Below are 14234 nucleotides of genomic sequence, written 5' to 3' on the forward strand. Positions count from 1 at the left end.
GACTGATTGCCATTTCCAAAACATGCCATGTTCTTCCAAGATTTATACCATTCCCTCTATCTGTTTTACTTGCAAAACAGATAGTTCTCACATCCATATTGTTTTATATGCTAATGTTCTTGGCCTAAGGCAAAAAGTGTCACTGCCTTATTTATGTGTTATAATACTTTTATAACCACTATCATATCACGTACTTGTTTTTATATAATCATTCACTTATATTTATGTTTTCCCAGCTAGATTCTTAATTTTCTTAAGAAGCTAATAGACCAGTTATATATTTTGCTTTAGATTCATGCCTTCTACAAAGCCTACCAAAATATTTGGCATACAATAAGCCCTCAAGAAATGTCTACTGAATTAAGTTAAACATGATTCTAGAGGCCTGTGCAATAAATCATTGGCATCATCCAGCTTCTCACAGTTTCATTGCATATTCTTCAAATCAACATTTAGAACGACAATTAGATTACAGAGCATAATTTTCCCCAGTGGGTGGGGCATTTTAACCAGTCTTGCCCATTTTTTTTCTTGTGATGTCATTGGGGTGCCTTGAACAGGCAGTCAAATTCCACACACAGAGCAGTCCTTTGTTCTTATCAACATCTCACAGCCTGTGAAGCTCTCAGTGTGCCTCTGTCCTTTGCCACAAACATGAGGTTCAAATTCCCTCTCATGGCCATAGTCCTGGAAATTGCCATGATTGTTTTATTTGGATTATTTGTTGAGTATGAAACGGACCAGACTGTTCTCGAGCAGCTCAACATCACCAAGTCAACAGACATGGGCACATTCTTTGAGTTATATCCTCGTGAGTAGGCAATTTACTACTTACTATACATTTTTGGGTTCTTCAGTTTCTCAGAATGTAAAACAATTGAATACTATAAACCCTTGAGCTCTTTGTAGAATTATATGATGGTTATGAGTTCTAAGGATATTACATGTTTGTACTGTGACATCTGGTCTTCTTCTCTGTGATTAAGGTGTTTGGTTAGAACTTTTTCCTATTAAAAGATCAGAACAAGCTGAAAATTAAAATAATTGATGCCTTTTATATCGCTTATCTACTGCTAAATGACCTTTTTCCTTCAGTTGGTCACTAGTTCTGCAAAGAAAAGTATCACACTTCCTTTGCATTCCCAACTGAAAGGGCCAAAGGTAACTTTGGAGGACAGAGAGTTCTAAGAAAATGGAGTTATAAGAAGGGAACCCTAGATTTCATGTGAGGACCCTAAGGAGTGAGAAGGGGTATTTAGTATGATGTAGGAAGTTAATGGAGTTTTAATCAAAAAGGTGTACTCAGAGTTTTACAATATTCTGAAAGGAAGTCGGTTTGCTCCTTTGAGATGAAAAGAAATGTGTGAATACTTACCATATTTTAAAAACAAAATCCTTCCTTAGGAATGATGATTGAGCAAAGAGAGAAATTTAGTTTCAAGTTTGGAAGGGTAGGCTGTAAAATAGTTAATATAACAATGGTAACTACCATTTACTGAGTCCTTATTATAAACCAACACATCCATTACCTCATTAGCCAGGAAGGGAGACAGTAGTATGTCACTATTATGTAGACTATTTGCTTAAGTAAGGTTCAAATAATCTAAAAAATTTAAAAATTATTTAAAATGGTATAACGTTTATTACACTTCATAGCATATGTCTAAGGTTTTTAAAAAACAATTTGACACTCTTTTTTTAATTCCAACATTTTTTAAGGGAATTAATATAATGGGGGTATTCCCATGTAGAAATAATAGCCTAGAGTTGCTAAGTGACATAGCAAAAATATAAAATTGAAAGTTAAGGACAGAGTTAGGATAATAAGACAGAGAAAACTAGACTCCAAGTCTAGCTGTCTTTACATTGCATAGATGTCCGAGAGGGTTCTTGATTAAATAAGTTTTATAATTTGCAAGTTAGAGAATAAAACAGAAAAAATTCTGTTCAACTATGTATGCTTTTGTACATTTCATTCATTCATCCATTTATTCATTTAGTACATATTTTATTAAGCACTAAGCATGTGCTACAGCAAATTTATTCAAAAATAAAACAAATATGATTCTTTTATACTAAGACTCCACTATCTAATACACTTGTAAAGAAAGAGATGAAATATAATGTTAAAAATGCCAAAAGTATGATCTAAGATTAATATGATTTAAATAAAGTTATCTTAAGACTCTAAGAGCTTAATAATTGTATCATTCAAGCTGAACTTTCTAAGTTCCAGCATCAAAGCTCCTAGGTAAAACTTCAATTCACAATTTGAGATCAAGACTAGGTTGAAGGAAAGTCACTAAACATGGTCATTTTTCAGTAGCCTAGCAATAAATGTATAATTTTTGGACATCTAGTGTGCAGCATAATGATGATAGTTAACAATACTGTATGGATACTTGTAATTTGCTGAGCGAATATTGCTTCAATTTAATCTGACCCCCCACCCCGCCCCCCAGCCCCGACACACACAGGTATACACACACACACACACACACACACGTGTACACACACAATGGTAACAATGTAGAGGTAATGAATGTGTTAACTAGCTTGATTGTAGTGATCATTTCACAAAGTATATGCATATTAAAATGTCAAGTTGTGTACCTCAAATGTATATAATTTTATATGTCAATTATATCTCAATAAATCTGTTTAAAAATATAGTTTAGTAGTCACATCACTCTTCTACACCCCTTGTAAAAATACGAAAATTTATTGATTTTATTATTCATGAATAAAATATTTATTAAGCTACCAATTCTTGCAAGCAATCTTCAACTCTCTCAAGCTTGTAGGCACTAGGCAGTGAACAAAACAAACAAAATGGGATTCCATTGTGTATATATGCCGCATTTTTTTTTATCTATTCATCCACTGATGGATACTTAGGTTGATTCCATATCTTGGCTATTGTGAATCGTGCTGCAATAAACATAAGAGTGCAGATATCTCTTTCTCTTCAATATACTGATTTCATTTTCTTTGGAAATATCCCTAGTAGTGTGATTGCTGGTTTATGTGATAGTTATATTTTTAGTGTTTTGAGAAACTTCCATATTGTTTACATTATAATTTACATTCCCACCAACAGTGTGTAAGAATTTCCTTTTCTCTGCATGGAGGTAGAGAGTAGAATGATGATTACTAGAGACTGGGAAGGGTGTTGGAACAGGGAAAGTGATGAAGAAAGTTTGGTTAATGGCTACAAATATACAGTTAGATAAAAGGAAAAAGTTCTAGTGTTCGTAGTACAGTAAGGTGACTGTAGTTAATAACAGTATATTGTATATTTCGAGATAACTAGAAGAGAAGATTTGAAATGTTTCCTATACAAAGAAATGATAAATGTTCAAGGTGATGGATATCCTGAATAACATGATTTGCTTATTACAATTCATATGCATTTATCAAAATACCATCCACATGTATCCCATAAAAGTGTATAAATATTATGTATCAATTTTAAACAGAAAAGAAAATGAAAAAAAGACAAAATGGGCAAAGTCCATGTCCTCAGGAAGTTTACGTTCCACAGGGGAAGGCAGACAAGGAGATATGTGACCAGACACATCTGAATGACTAAATGTATACCATATATTTAGATGGTTAAAAAAAATGCCATGGCTGTAAACGAAGCAAGATTAGGGACATAAATGCATTTGGACAAGAGATGTTTTTTCAGCCTCTCTCCACCAGGGTTATGTGAGAGAACAAAATCCTAATAACTCAAGGCATCCATTGCATGCAATTAATTAACTTGTCTCCTATGCACCTAGAATGCCACGAAGTGAAATTTTACATGAAAGGTAGCCTTCAAAATGCTGTCCATAACCGAGTCTATACACAATTAAAAGTTCTGTCTTCAGTAAAGGCGGGTCTCAAGACTCAAAATTCTGGAAAATTCTCATCTTCCAGTTCAGTTATATTATTCCTGCTTAAAATCGTTTGTGGAATAGACTGAGAAAGTACATGACTGAGGTGTTATATACATATATACGTTATATGTATTTCCCTACATTTCAAATAATTGACTTACACAAAGTTTATGTAATCGTATAAGTTAATGGAGAACAGATTGTTAATATTCATTAACAGAAAACAATGTTGAAGTCAAATGAGTAAACATTTTGGGTGCCTACCTAGTTCCATGCCCAGTGCCAGTGCAGGGATTCAAGCAAAGAAAAGGCCCCATTCCTCCCCAAGAAGTTCACAGTACACTATGATAGTTCTCAATTGTAGTGTGGTAAAAGATTTGAGTATTTCAAAAATAAGTGAAGTTGTATATTAATCTACATTTTAAGTAAACTACAGAAAATACAAATTTATTCTCATCACTTGTATTCTGTCATGCTTTTTTAAACAGTAGAGAAGGGAATTAGGTTACAGAACCCTTGGATTTGCACACAACCCTAAGCACAATCATATAACTATGTTATGTACCTGAATATCATGTTTCATGCCATGAATAACCCCTGAGATACTCATTTGATAAACTAGCTATACTCCATGGATTTTGGCTTCCATAGCACCTATCAAAGTGCTGGTCACCCTGTTGAGTCAAATAATTTAACAAGCACTGAAGTTTGACTGTGTCTGTCAGCTAATCCTTGCTAACATGTAGACGGACTAGAGAAAATTAAGGTTAAAGAGAAGGCTCTCTGGGGACTGTTTACATTTTATTAGAGATTCCACAGATGCTAGGTATTTAATATCTAGGGGACATTAAAACAGTATTAATGATCTTTTTATACTCTGTGGCATTAAAAATCCTTTAGTTTATCTTGTACTTTGATTGGCTCATTTACTCATGTGTCACACTATAATACTGTTACATTGTTCATTTGAAAAATATTGATTCACTGACTTATACAGGTCTTCCAAAGGTTGACATATTTCCATATATAACATAAAGAAGAATATTCGTTAATATCATCAACAGTCTCTCTAGAAAAGCCTTGCCAAGTATCAGGAAGTTGATAAGCTTGTGATAGCAGACACAAATTTTCTGAAATTCTAATTTTTTAAAAACTGAGAATATATCATAGCTATAAATACTGTCAGTTCTTTAAATTGAGATGATAGCCTTATTTCATGCATTTTTCAGAAAATATCTGCCAGACACTCAAGTCTGAGAAGCAACAATATATGTGTCAGTCTTTCTTTCAAGCAACAATAGAATCTTATTAAAATGTTTCTTGTTCAATTAGCAACTCACTAAATCACAGAAGTGCTTTTTTTCTGAGATACCATCACATTTCAGTAGTGCTTTACATATATTTGTATTTCACCAGGCTGATTCGTACATATTAAAAAGGCATGTCATACACAAAAGGCAAATACGATCCTAGAATTGTCATGAAAATAGTTTTAACTTCTCAGACTCCCTGAAAGTCAGTCTGCAGGATACCCAAATATCTGTGGATCACACTTTGGGAACCACTGAAGATAGAGGTGAACTGGCAAAGGATCTACATATCATTTGAAATCATTTCATGACTTTCACCAAAAGATTCAGCAAATCTTCTTGTTACAAACAGGTAGCTGATTTGTGCTGTGTAAACAATTCCTACGAAATGGTTTGCTGCTGTTTTGTTATCTGGAATTGTCATGGTAACTGAATTAATATACCGTCTGTAATATATGACCTAACAATAAGATACTAGTCTCTAGCAGAACCAATGTGATGCCTTTGAATTGAACAGTTTTGCCTACTTAAAAGGCCTGGAAGCCATGGGCACAAATAGAACTAAGACCTTAGATTTGAAATATCATTCCCCACTCAGGGACTCATTGGAGAAGTTGCTGGCTCCAGGCTGGGGCAAAGAAAGCACAAGGTAACCCAAGTGCTTAAAGACTAACAGGGCCATGTGAAAAGCACACAGGATCCTGCTTGAATGGGGCATCAACAGGCCAAATTAGGAATACATAGAGTGTTAAAATAATAATGACATAATGGTAATAGAAATTCAAATAAGGAAAAAGGGATTCAATAAGCCCATAGAAATACTGCATAAAAGAGAAAATAGGAGAGGGAGGAAGCTCTTCTTTGTAGAAGAATACTAATTAATATAAAAGGAGAATAGACATAGAAAATTACAATTTTGAAATTACCAATGTAATAATTCATTTCAGCAATGTTCATCATGGAAGCTAAAATCATTGGGTGAAAAGTTATTGGATAACATGGCATTCACATGGTCTGAAAGAGTCACCCAGAGATTACTTGATACTTACAGGGTCAAAGTTACATTTACAGTGGAGAGATCTGGCAACACTGTCTTAACCAAGTGGTCAAACCTACCATTATCAGTAATAGGAAAAACAAATTATGTGCTTCCTGGTGTGATCTGGTGGGAAGTACACAATACCGTCTGTATAATATTCTTGCCAAAAATATTTAGTCTGATTCTAATCATGGTGAAACAATCAAACAAATCCAAATTGTAGGGCATTCTGCATAAAAAATGAAATAATACCAGCAATGAAAAGCGTGTAAGAGAACTGCTCTAAATCAAAGGCTTCTAAAGACACATGACAAAGAAAATGTATGAAGCTCGAGTGAATAATTAATCCATAAATTTTATAAAAAGACAGTCTGGGGATAGTTGGAGTAATCTGAATATAATTCTATATTAGGTCATATTATTATGTCGACGTTGGCATTTCTTGGATGTGATGCTGATGTTATGGTATTTAGAATGTCCTTTTACTCAGGAGATGTACACACACACACAAACACAGAAAGCAAGTGTGAAAATATTAATAACTGATAAATCTGAGTGAATAGTATATAAGAGTTTATTGTATTCTCTTTTCTAAATATTTGAAATATGTAAAAATAACATATTTTGAGGGAGGAAGGAAGATACTGCCCTAAGGATACTATTCTCTCAAAAAAGATGAGCTTAGAATACAACCCCACTGGTTCAAAAGACTGGAACTCACTAAGGCCAAAAAGTTATATGTATAGCAAACTACCTTGCCAGCCTTGAGCCACTAAAAAGCTGGCCCTCACCAGTAATCTATTTATTTATGAATAACTGAGGCAGTTCCTAAAAAGCTACAGGTGGCAGACTTTCTGTTGAGTTCTCTGAGACAAGCCACCTAATGACTCCTATCTTCAGACTTGCATTCACTTTCTCCTGCAAAAGTGTCTAACTGGCAGTATTCCATCAAGTCTATTTGAATAACTGACAAATGAGCACACAGAGCAACAAAACAGACAAACAAATGAAATAAAACAAGAGGGATATGCACAACATGGGTAACACTCAGAGAATGATTCTTAAAAGGTATCTAGAAGATTTGCAGGTAAAGGAGTATTGGGGCTGGGCTCATACCTGCACTTTGGGAGGCTAAAGCAAGAAGATCACTTAGGCCCAGGAGTTTGAGATCAACATGGAAAACATAGTGAGACCCTGTCACTACAAAACATAAAATAAAAAATTAGCTGAGTGTGGTAGTGTGCACCTGTAATCCTAGCTACTCAGGAGGCAGAGGCAGGTCAAGGCTGCAGTGCGTTATGTTCATGCCACTGCACTCCAGCCTGGGCAACAGAGCAAGACCCTGTCTCTCCCTCTCTCTCTCTCTCTCTCTCTCTCTCTGTCTCTCTCTCTCTCTCTCTCTCTCACACACACACACACACACACACACAAAGTGTTGGGTGTGAGATGGAGCGGACATCATTCCAAGCAGCTGGCATATATACATATCTATATAGGAAATAGAAGAAAAGGAGAGTGTTGTTTCATTTTGTTTCTTTTGAGTGGTAGAGAGTGTTAGAATAATCAGTTACATTTTAACATTTGAGTTATTAAGTGATATGGTTTGGCTGTGTCCCCAACCAAATCTCATCTTGAATTGTAGTTCCCACAATTCCCACATGTCGTGGGAGGGACCCAGTGGGAGGTAATTGAATCATGAGGGCAAGTGTTTCCTGTGCTGTTCTTGTGATAGTGAGTCTCACAAGATCTGATGGTTTTATAAAGGGGAGTTCTCCTACACCAGCTCTCTCACCTGCCACTGTGTAAGACATGAGTTTGCTCCTCATTTGCCTTCCACCACGATTGTGAGGCCTCCCCAGCCATGTGGAACTGTGAGTCAATTAAACCTCTTTCCTTTATGAATTACCCAGTCTCAGGTATGTTTTCATTAGCAGTGTGAGAACAGATTAATGCAGTAAATTGGTACAGGTAGAGTGGGAGGCTGCTGTAAAGATACCCGAAAATGTGAAAGCAACTTTGGAACTGGGTAACAAGCAGAGGTTGAAACAGTTTGGAGGGCTCAGAGGAAGACATGAAGGTGTGGGAAAGTTTGGAAGTTCCTTGAGACTTGTTAAATGGCTTAGACCAAAATGGTGATAGTGAGATGGGGAACTTGTTGGGAACTGGAGTAAAGGTCACTCTTGCTATACAAAGAGGCTGGCATAGTTTTGCCCCTCCCCTGAAGATCTGCAGAACTTTGAACTTGAGAGAGATGATTTAGGGTATCTGGCGGAAGAAATTTCTTAGCAGCAAAACATTCGAGAGGTGACAGAGCATAAAAGTTGAGAAAATTTTCAGCCTGATGATGCAGCAGAAAAGAAAAACCCATTTCCTGGGGAGAAATTTAAGACAGCTGAAGAAATTTGCATAAGTAACCAGGAGCCAAATGTTCCCTCATTACCAAGACGATGTGGAAAATGTCTCCAGGGCATGTCAGAGACCCTCATGGCCATCCCTCCCATCACAGGCCAGGAGGCCTAAGAGGGAAAAATGGCTTCATGGGCCAGGCCCAGGGCTTCCCTGCTCTATGCAACCTCAGGACATGGGGCTCTGTATCCCAACTGCTTCAGCTCCAGTCATGGCTAAAAGGGGTCAATGTACAGCTCCGGCTGTTTCTTCAGTGGGTGCAAGCCCCAAGCCCTGGCAGTTTATATGTGGTATTGGGACTGTGGGAACACGGAAGTCAAGAATTGAGGTTTGGGAACTTCTGCCTAGATTTCACAGGATGTATGGAAGTGCCTGGATATCCAGACAGAAACTTGCTGCAGGGGAAGAGCCATCATGGAGAACCTCTGCTAGGGCAGTACAGAAGGGAAATGTGGGGTGCAAGCCCAAACACAGAGTCCCTACTAAAGCACTGTGTAGTGGAGCTGAGAAGAGGGCCACCATTCTCCAGATCCCAGAATGGTAGATCCACTGACAGCTTGCACCGTGCCCCTGGAAAAGCCACAGACACTCAACTCTAGCTGTGAAAGTAGCCTGGAGAGGGGGCTGTACCCTGAAAAGCCACAGAGGCAGAGCTGCCCAAGGCCATAGGAGCCCACCTCTTGCATCAGTGTGACCTGGATGTGAGCCATGGAAGCAAAGGAGATCATTTTGGAAATTTAAGATTTAAGGACTGTCCATTGGATTTCAGGCTTGCATGGGGCCTGTAGCCGCTTTGTTTTTGCCAATTTCTCCCATTTGGAATGGGAGTATTTACCCAATGCCTATATCCCCATTGTGTCTAGGAAGTAACTAATTTGTATTTCATTTTACAGGCTCACAGGTGGAAGGGACTTGCCTTGTCTCAGATGAAACCGTGGACTTTTGAGTTAATTCTGAAATGAGTTAAGACTTTGGGGGACTATTGGGAAGGCATGATTGGTTTTGAAATGCAAGAACATGAGATTTTGGAGGGGCTGGAGCGAAATGAGATGGTTTGTCTGTGTTCCCACTCAAATCTCATCTTGAATTGTAGTTCCCATAATTCCCATGTGTTGTGGGAGGGAACCATTGGGAGGTAACTGAAACATGGGGGCCAGTCTTTCCTGCACTGTTCCCGTGATAGCGAATAAGTCTCATGAGAGCTGATGGTTTTATAAAGGGGAGTTGTCCTACACAAGCTCTCTTGCCTACCGCCATGTAAGACATGACTTTGCTCCTCCTTTTCCTTTCACCACGATTGTGAGGCCTCCCCAACTTTGTGGAACTGTGAGTCAATTAAACCTTTTTCCTCTACAGATTACCCAGTCCTGGGTACGTCTTTATTAGAACTGTGAGAACAGACTAACACATTAGGGCTTGCAAGGTATCCTACTGCAAGATATAAAAGTAGAATAGAACAAAGTTAACAACACAAATTAAACTCTACTAATGAATGAGATGATGCTGAGGATGCTGCTGCTGCTGATGGTGGTGGTAATGGTGATGATGATGGTGAAATTGTATCCTGTCAGGTTCTGGTTACCAACCTCAAATCCAAATTTATTTTTAGCAGAAAAGTAGAACAAATTTTAAATTATAATAAAACCACTGATTATAATGATGCTTAATTTGTCATAGGCACTGTATGAACTTACTGTGTCTTTATTTTCTAATCCTCAAAACTACCCTTGGAATACATGTTAAGAAGAAATACCTATGGTAAAGTTGAGGTTTAGAAAGATTAAACAATTTGCCCAAGGTCAAATGTTTGGTAAATGAAAGAGCTTAGTCAGATTTCAACCCAGATTGTCTGCCTCCAAAACCTGTGTTTTAACCACTACATTCTATAGGCAGCATTGTTTATCAGGTAGGAATTTAGGCCACATTTGTCTACATGGATCGATTGTCTCCAACAGATTTGCCAAAATATTTCTTGGTCTTCACTAACATCAGTCAACTTTTAAAGGGTGAGAATATATTCTTTGTGGGAAAATGAGTTCACTCAGTGAAAACATCAAGGTGAGTGATCTTATATCCCTGTATTCTAAACACAAATTGTAGAATTCAAAGCAATTGCTGATGTTTTCCAAGATAAGGCACTGTGAGCTTAAAATATATAAAGATATATACAGACACACATATATATACACATATAGAGAAATGAAATTGTTTTTTACACAACTGATAATATGGGGGGGGTTTATGCATGTCATCAACTAATAGCAAAGAAATAGGTTTGGCTATTTGAAAATGACTAAATATTGTGGTCTCCCTGAAGATTGATCCTACATGTGATAGTCCTTAATATACACCAATATCAAAACATAAAAGTGTGTTAGATGTTAGATGTACACCAGAGTTTACATGTTTATTCTGGATATATTTCACATGCACTCCATACCAGATACTGGAAACATGAAGAGGTAAATAAAACACATGCCCTCAAGGAGTCTTATGAAGTATTAGTCCCATTTTACAGATGAGGAAACTGAGGCTCAGAGCGATTCACTGGTTATCCAAAGACAAACAGCTAGTAAACAATTAGAATGGAATATAAATTACTAGCTAGCGTAGAGCTAACACAGTGTCTTTGATCAGTGTGATGCCTCTCTAAATGTGAAAGATGCCAGGCACAGTGGCTCATGCCTGTAATCCCAGCACTTTGGGAGGCTGAGGCTGGTGGATCACCTGAGGTCAGGAGTTCGAGACCAACCTGGCCAACATGGTGAAACCCCGTCTCTACTGAAAATACAAAATTAACCAGGTGTGGTGGCACACGCCTGTAGTCCCAGCTACTTGGGAGACTGAGACAGGAGAATCGCTTGAACCCAGGAGGCAGAGGCTGCAGTGAGCCAAGACTGCGCCACTGCACTCCAGCCTGGGAAAGACAGAGTGAGACTCCATCTCAAAATAAATAAATTAATTAAAATAATAAGTAATAAATAAATGTGAAAGACACAACTTATCACAGCCAGGGAGATGGGAATGCTAAGAACAGTGTAGGATTCTAATGCCTTCAGATTTCTTCGCTTTTATAGTTTTCACTATCCTCTTATTTTCTGTTAACAACTTTCAGGAAAATGCTTGAAATAAAAACGTTGAGTTGCTATGATTTCATGGGGCAGCAAGGAATGGGAGCAGGGAGCAACGAAAATGTAGGCACCTGGTTCCATGCCCCCGCTATCTTGGCCCAAAACAGAGTGCAAAATTTGCTGTGCTACTGGGCAGAAATTTTTAAGTAAATCAAGCCAACATTTTCTGTTTTGGTCTAAAACATTTAAAGAAAATGAAAGTTTTACACTACTTACTATGAATCCTTAAAAGCATAGTTGATTTAGATGAGGGTTTCTCCACAGCAGCACCCTTCACACTTTGAGCCCAATACTTCCTTGTGGGAAGCTGTCCTTTTCACCACAGGATGTTTGGCGGCATCCCTAGTCTGTACCCTCAGGACATCATCGGCACCACTCTACCTCCTCAAGTTGCAACAACCACAAATGTCTCCAGACATTGTCAAATGTACTCTGGGGGTTAATACTACCTCTTGTTGAGAATCACTAATTTAGACAAGACTTGACAATCTTTAAAACCTGTTGGAAGATTTCTCCAAAGTGCAAACCCCTAAAGAAATTCCTTTTCTTCTATAAAATGGACACTGTATTCCTTTAGTGGCAGAGCCTTGTACCACACAACTATAGTTGTGGCCCTCTCCCTGGTCCCCACCCACAAACTCCTAAATCAGGATAAGTGATAATGCAATAATCCTAGTCGTTTATAAACCTTTTTATTCGTATATTTCACACCGAATCATTATCTGTCAAGAGCCTCCACAACTTTTAAGCTCTTATTAATTTAAATAATAAATGAGGTTCTTAAGCCCCCTTGTGGCGAAAAGCAGTAACAAGAATTACATCAGAAGAGGGAAAAATATTGAAACACAGTTAATATATGAAATTTCTTTACCCCAATATAAAATGTCTGGTTTTCCATCAAAGGGGAAGGGGGGCAAAATCTGCAGAATAATTGTTCCACAAACAGAAATTATGAAATTAGATAAAACAATTTCTTAAATTAGTTGGTGTATTAGTTCGTTTTCACACTGCTGATAAAAACATACCTGAGACTGGCAATTTACGAACGAAAGAAGTTTATTTGACTTACAGTTCCACATGGCTGGGGAGGCCTCACAATCATGGTGGAAGGCAAGAAGGAGCAAGTCACCTCTTACATGGGCGTCAGAAGGCAAAGAGAGAGCTTGTGCAGAGAAACTCCTGTTTTTAAAACTATCAGATTGCCAGGCGCGGTGGCTCACACCTGTAATCCAGCACTTTGGGAAGCCAAGGAGGGTGGATCACAAGGTCAGGAGTTCGAGACCAGCCTGACCAACATGGTGAAACCCTGTCCCCACTAAAAGTACCAAGTCGGGCATGGTGGCCCATGCCTGTAACCCCAGCTACTTGGGAGGCTGAGACAGGAGAATCACTTGAGCCCGGGAGGCGGAGCTTGCAGTGAGCCAAGATCGCACCACTGCACTCCAGCCTGAGGGACAAGAATGAGACTCTGTCTCAAAAAAAAAAAAAAACCATCAGATCTCGTGACACCCACTCACAGTCACAAGAACAGCACGGGAAGGACCTGCCTCCATTATTCAGTCATCTCCTACCAGGTCCCTCCCACAACACATGGGAATTATAGGAGCTGCAAGATCAGATTTGGGTGGAGACACAGAGCCAAACCATATCAGTTGGTAACTGCACAGTTTAAAACCAATAAATTACAGCCAGAACCAGAGTGCTCTAAGAAAAAAAAAAAAAAAAAAAAAAAAAAAGAATGTTAGAAAAAACTTTATGTAGTTAAAAAAAATGAACAAAATGAAAAAAACTGAGTCCTTATTTTTATTCTAGTTTGTGACTATAAACAAGTAACCTAACTTCTCTGTGTCTTAGAGTCCTGACCTAAATGCAAAATAAAATAAATTATAGAGCTAAGACACTTTAGACATCATGTAATCCAAGTATTCCTTAAAAGAAAACTGAGTCCCATAAAGGTTTAGTAAAACCATAGTAAGAATCATGCATAACCTCTAAGTTCCTCTCCAATTTATTCTACGATCTAGATCAAATTTTTACATACAAAAATTAAATGGTGGGTGACAAATCAATGTGTGAAGAAAAATGAATATATGTGGTTATCTATACTTCAAAAAGCAAAAAGGGAAACAGGTTGATATTAATTGACAAATGCCCATCAGCGAGTCAGCTAAAATCTCAGTTCCAGGGTACCCTGGGTAGGTATGGGGTGGGAATCAACAGCTTAAGGATCAACACCTGAGGGAAAAGAATTTGGGCAGAGAAGGAGAAGGCCTCAGCTGACCCTGCAGGAGGCCTTGAAGCTAGGATTGTCCAGTTTTAGTTGGTCTTTTTCTGAGACAAGGGGTTGCGCATGTGAATCAGTTATTGTGTCCAGACTACCCGAGGGAAGAGCTATGACCTTGGGCAAAACGAGAGCATTTTCCAGAGAGAATTGAGAGCTTAGGGCTTCATCTGGTGGCACTCC

At 38.0% G+C, this 14234-nt stretch overlaps 1 protein-coding gene across 2 annotated transcripts in view; it reads left to right on the top strand.

The window, feature by feature from the left end:
• The first annotated feature begins 598 nt into the window (after positions 1-598).
• The window catches only part of RHAG (Rh associated glycoprotein), a 29750-nt gene continuing 16114 nt past the window's right edge, over positions 599-14234 (top strand). Inside the window, exon 1 of one of the 2 annotated variants that reach the window (XM_003254185.3) lies at positions 599-811. In XM_003254185.3, coding sequence (XP_003254233.1) covers positions 655-811 — 157 coding nt within the window. In that variant the 5' untranslated portion in view covers positions 599-654. The remainder of the gene's footprint in view (positions 812-14234) is intronic. The other variant, XM_012510612.2, reaches the window with a different exon arrangement.

The sequence above is a fragment of the Nomascus leucogenys genome, chromosome 22a, assembly GCF_006542625.1.
Source record: "Nomascus leucogenys isolate Asia chromosome 22a, Asia_NLE_v1, whole genome shotgun sequence".
NCBI lineage: Eukaryota > Metazoa > Chordata > Mammalia > Primates > Hylobatidae > Nomascus > Nomascus leucogenys.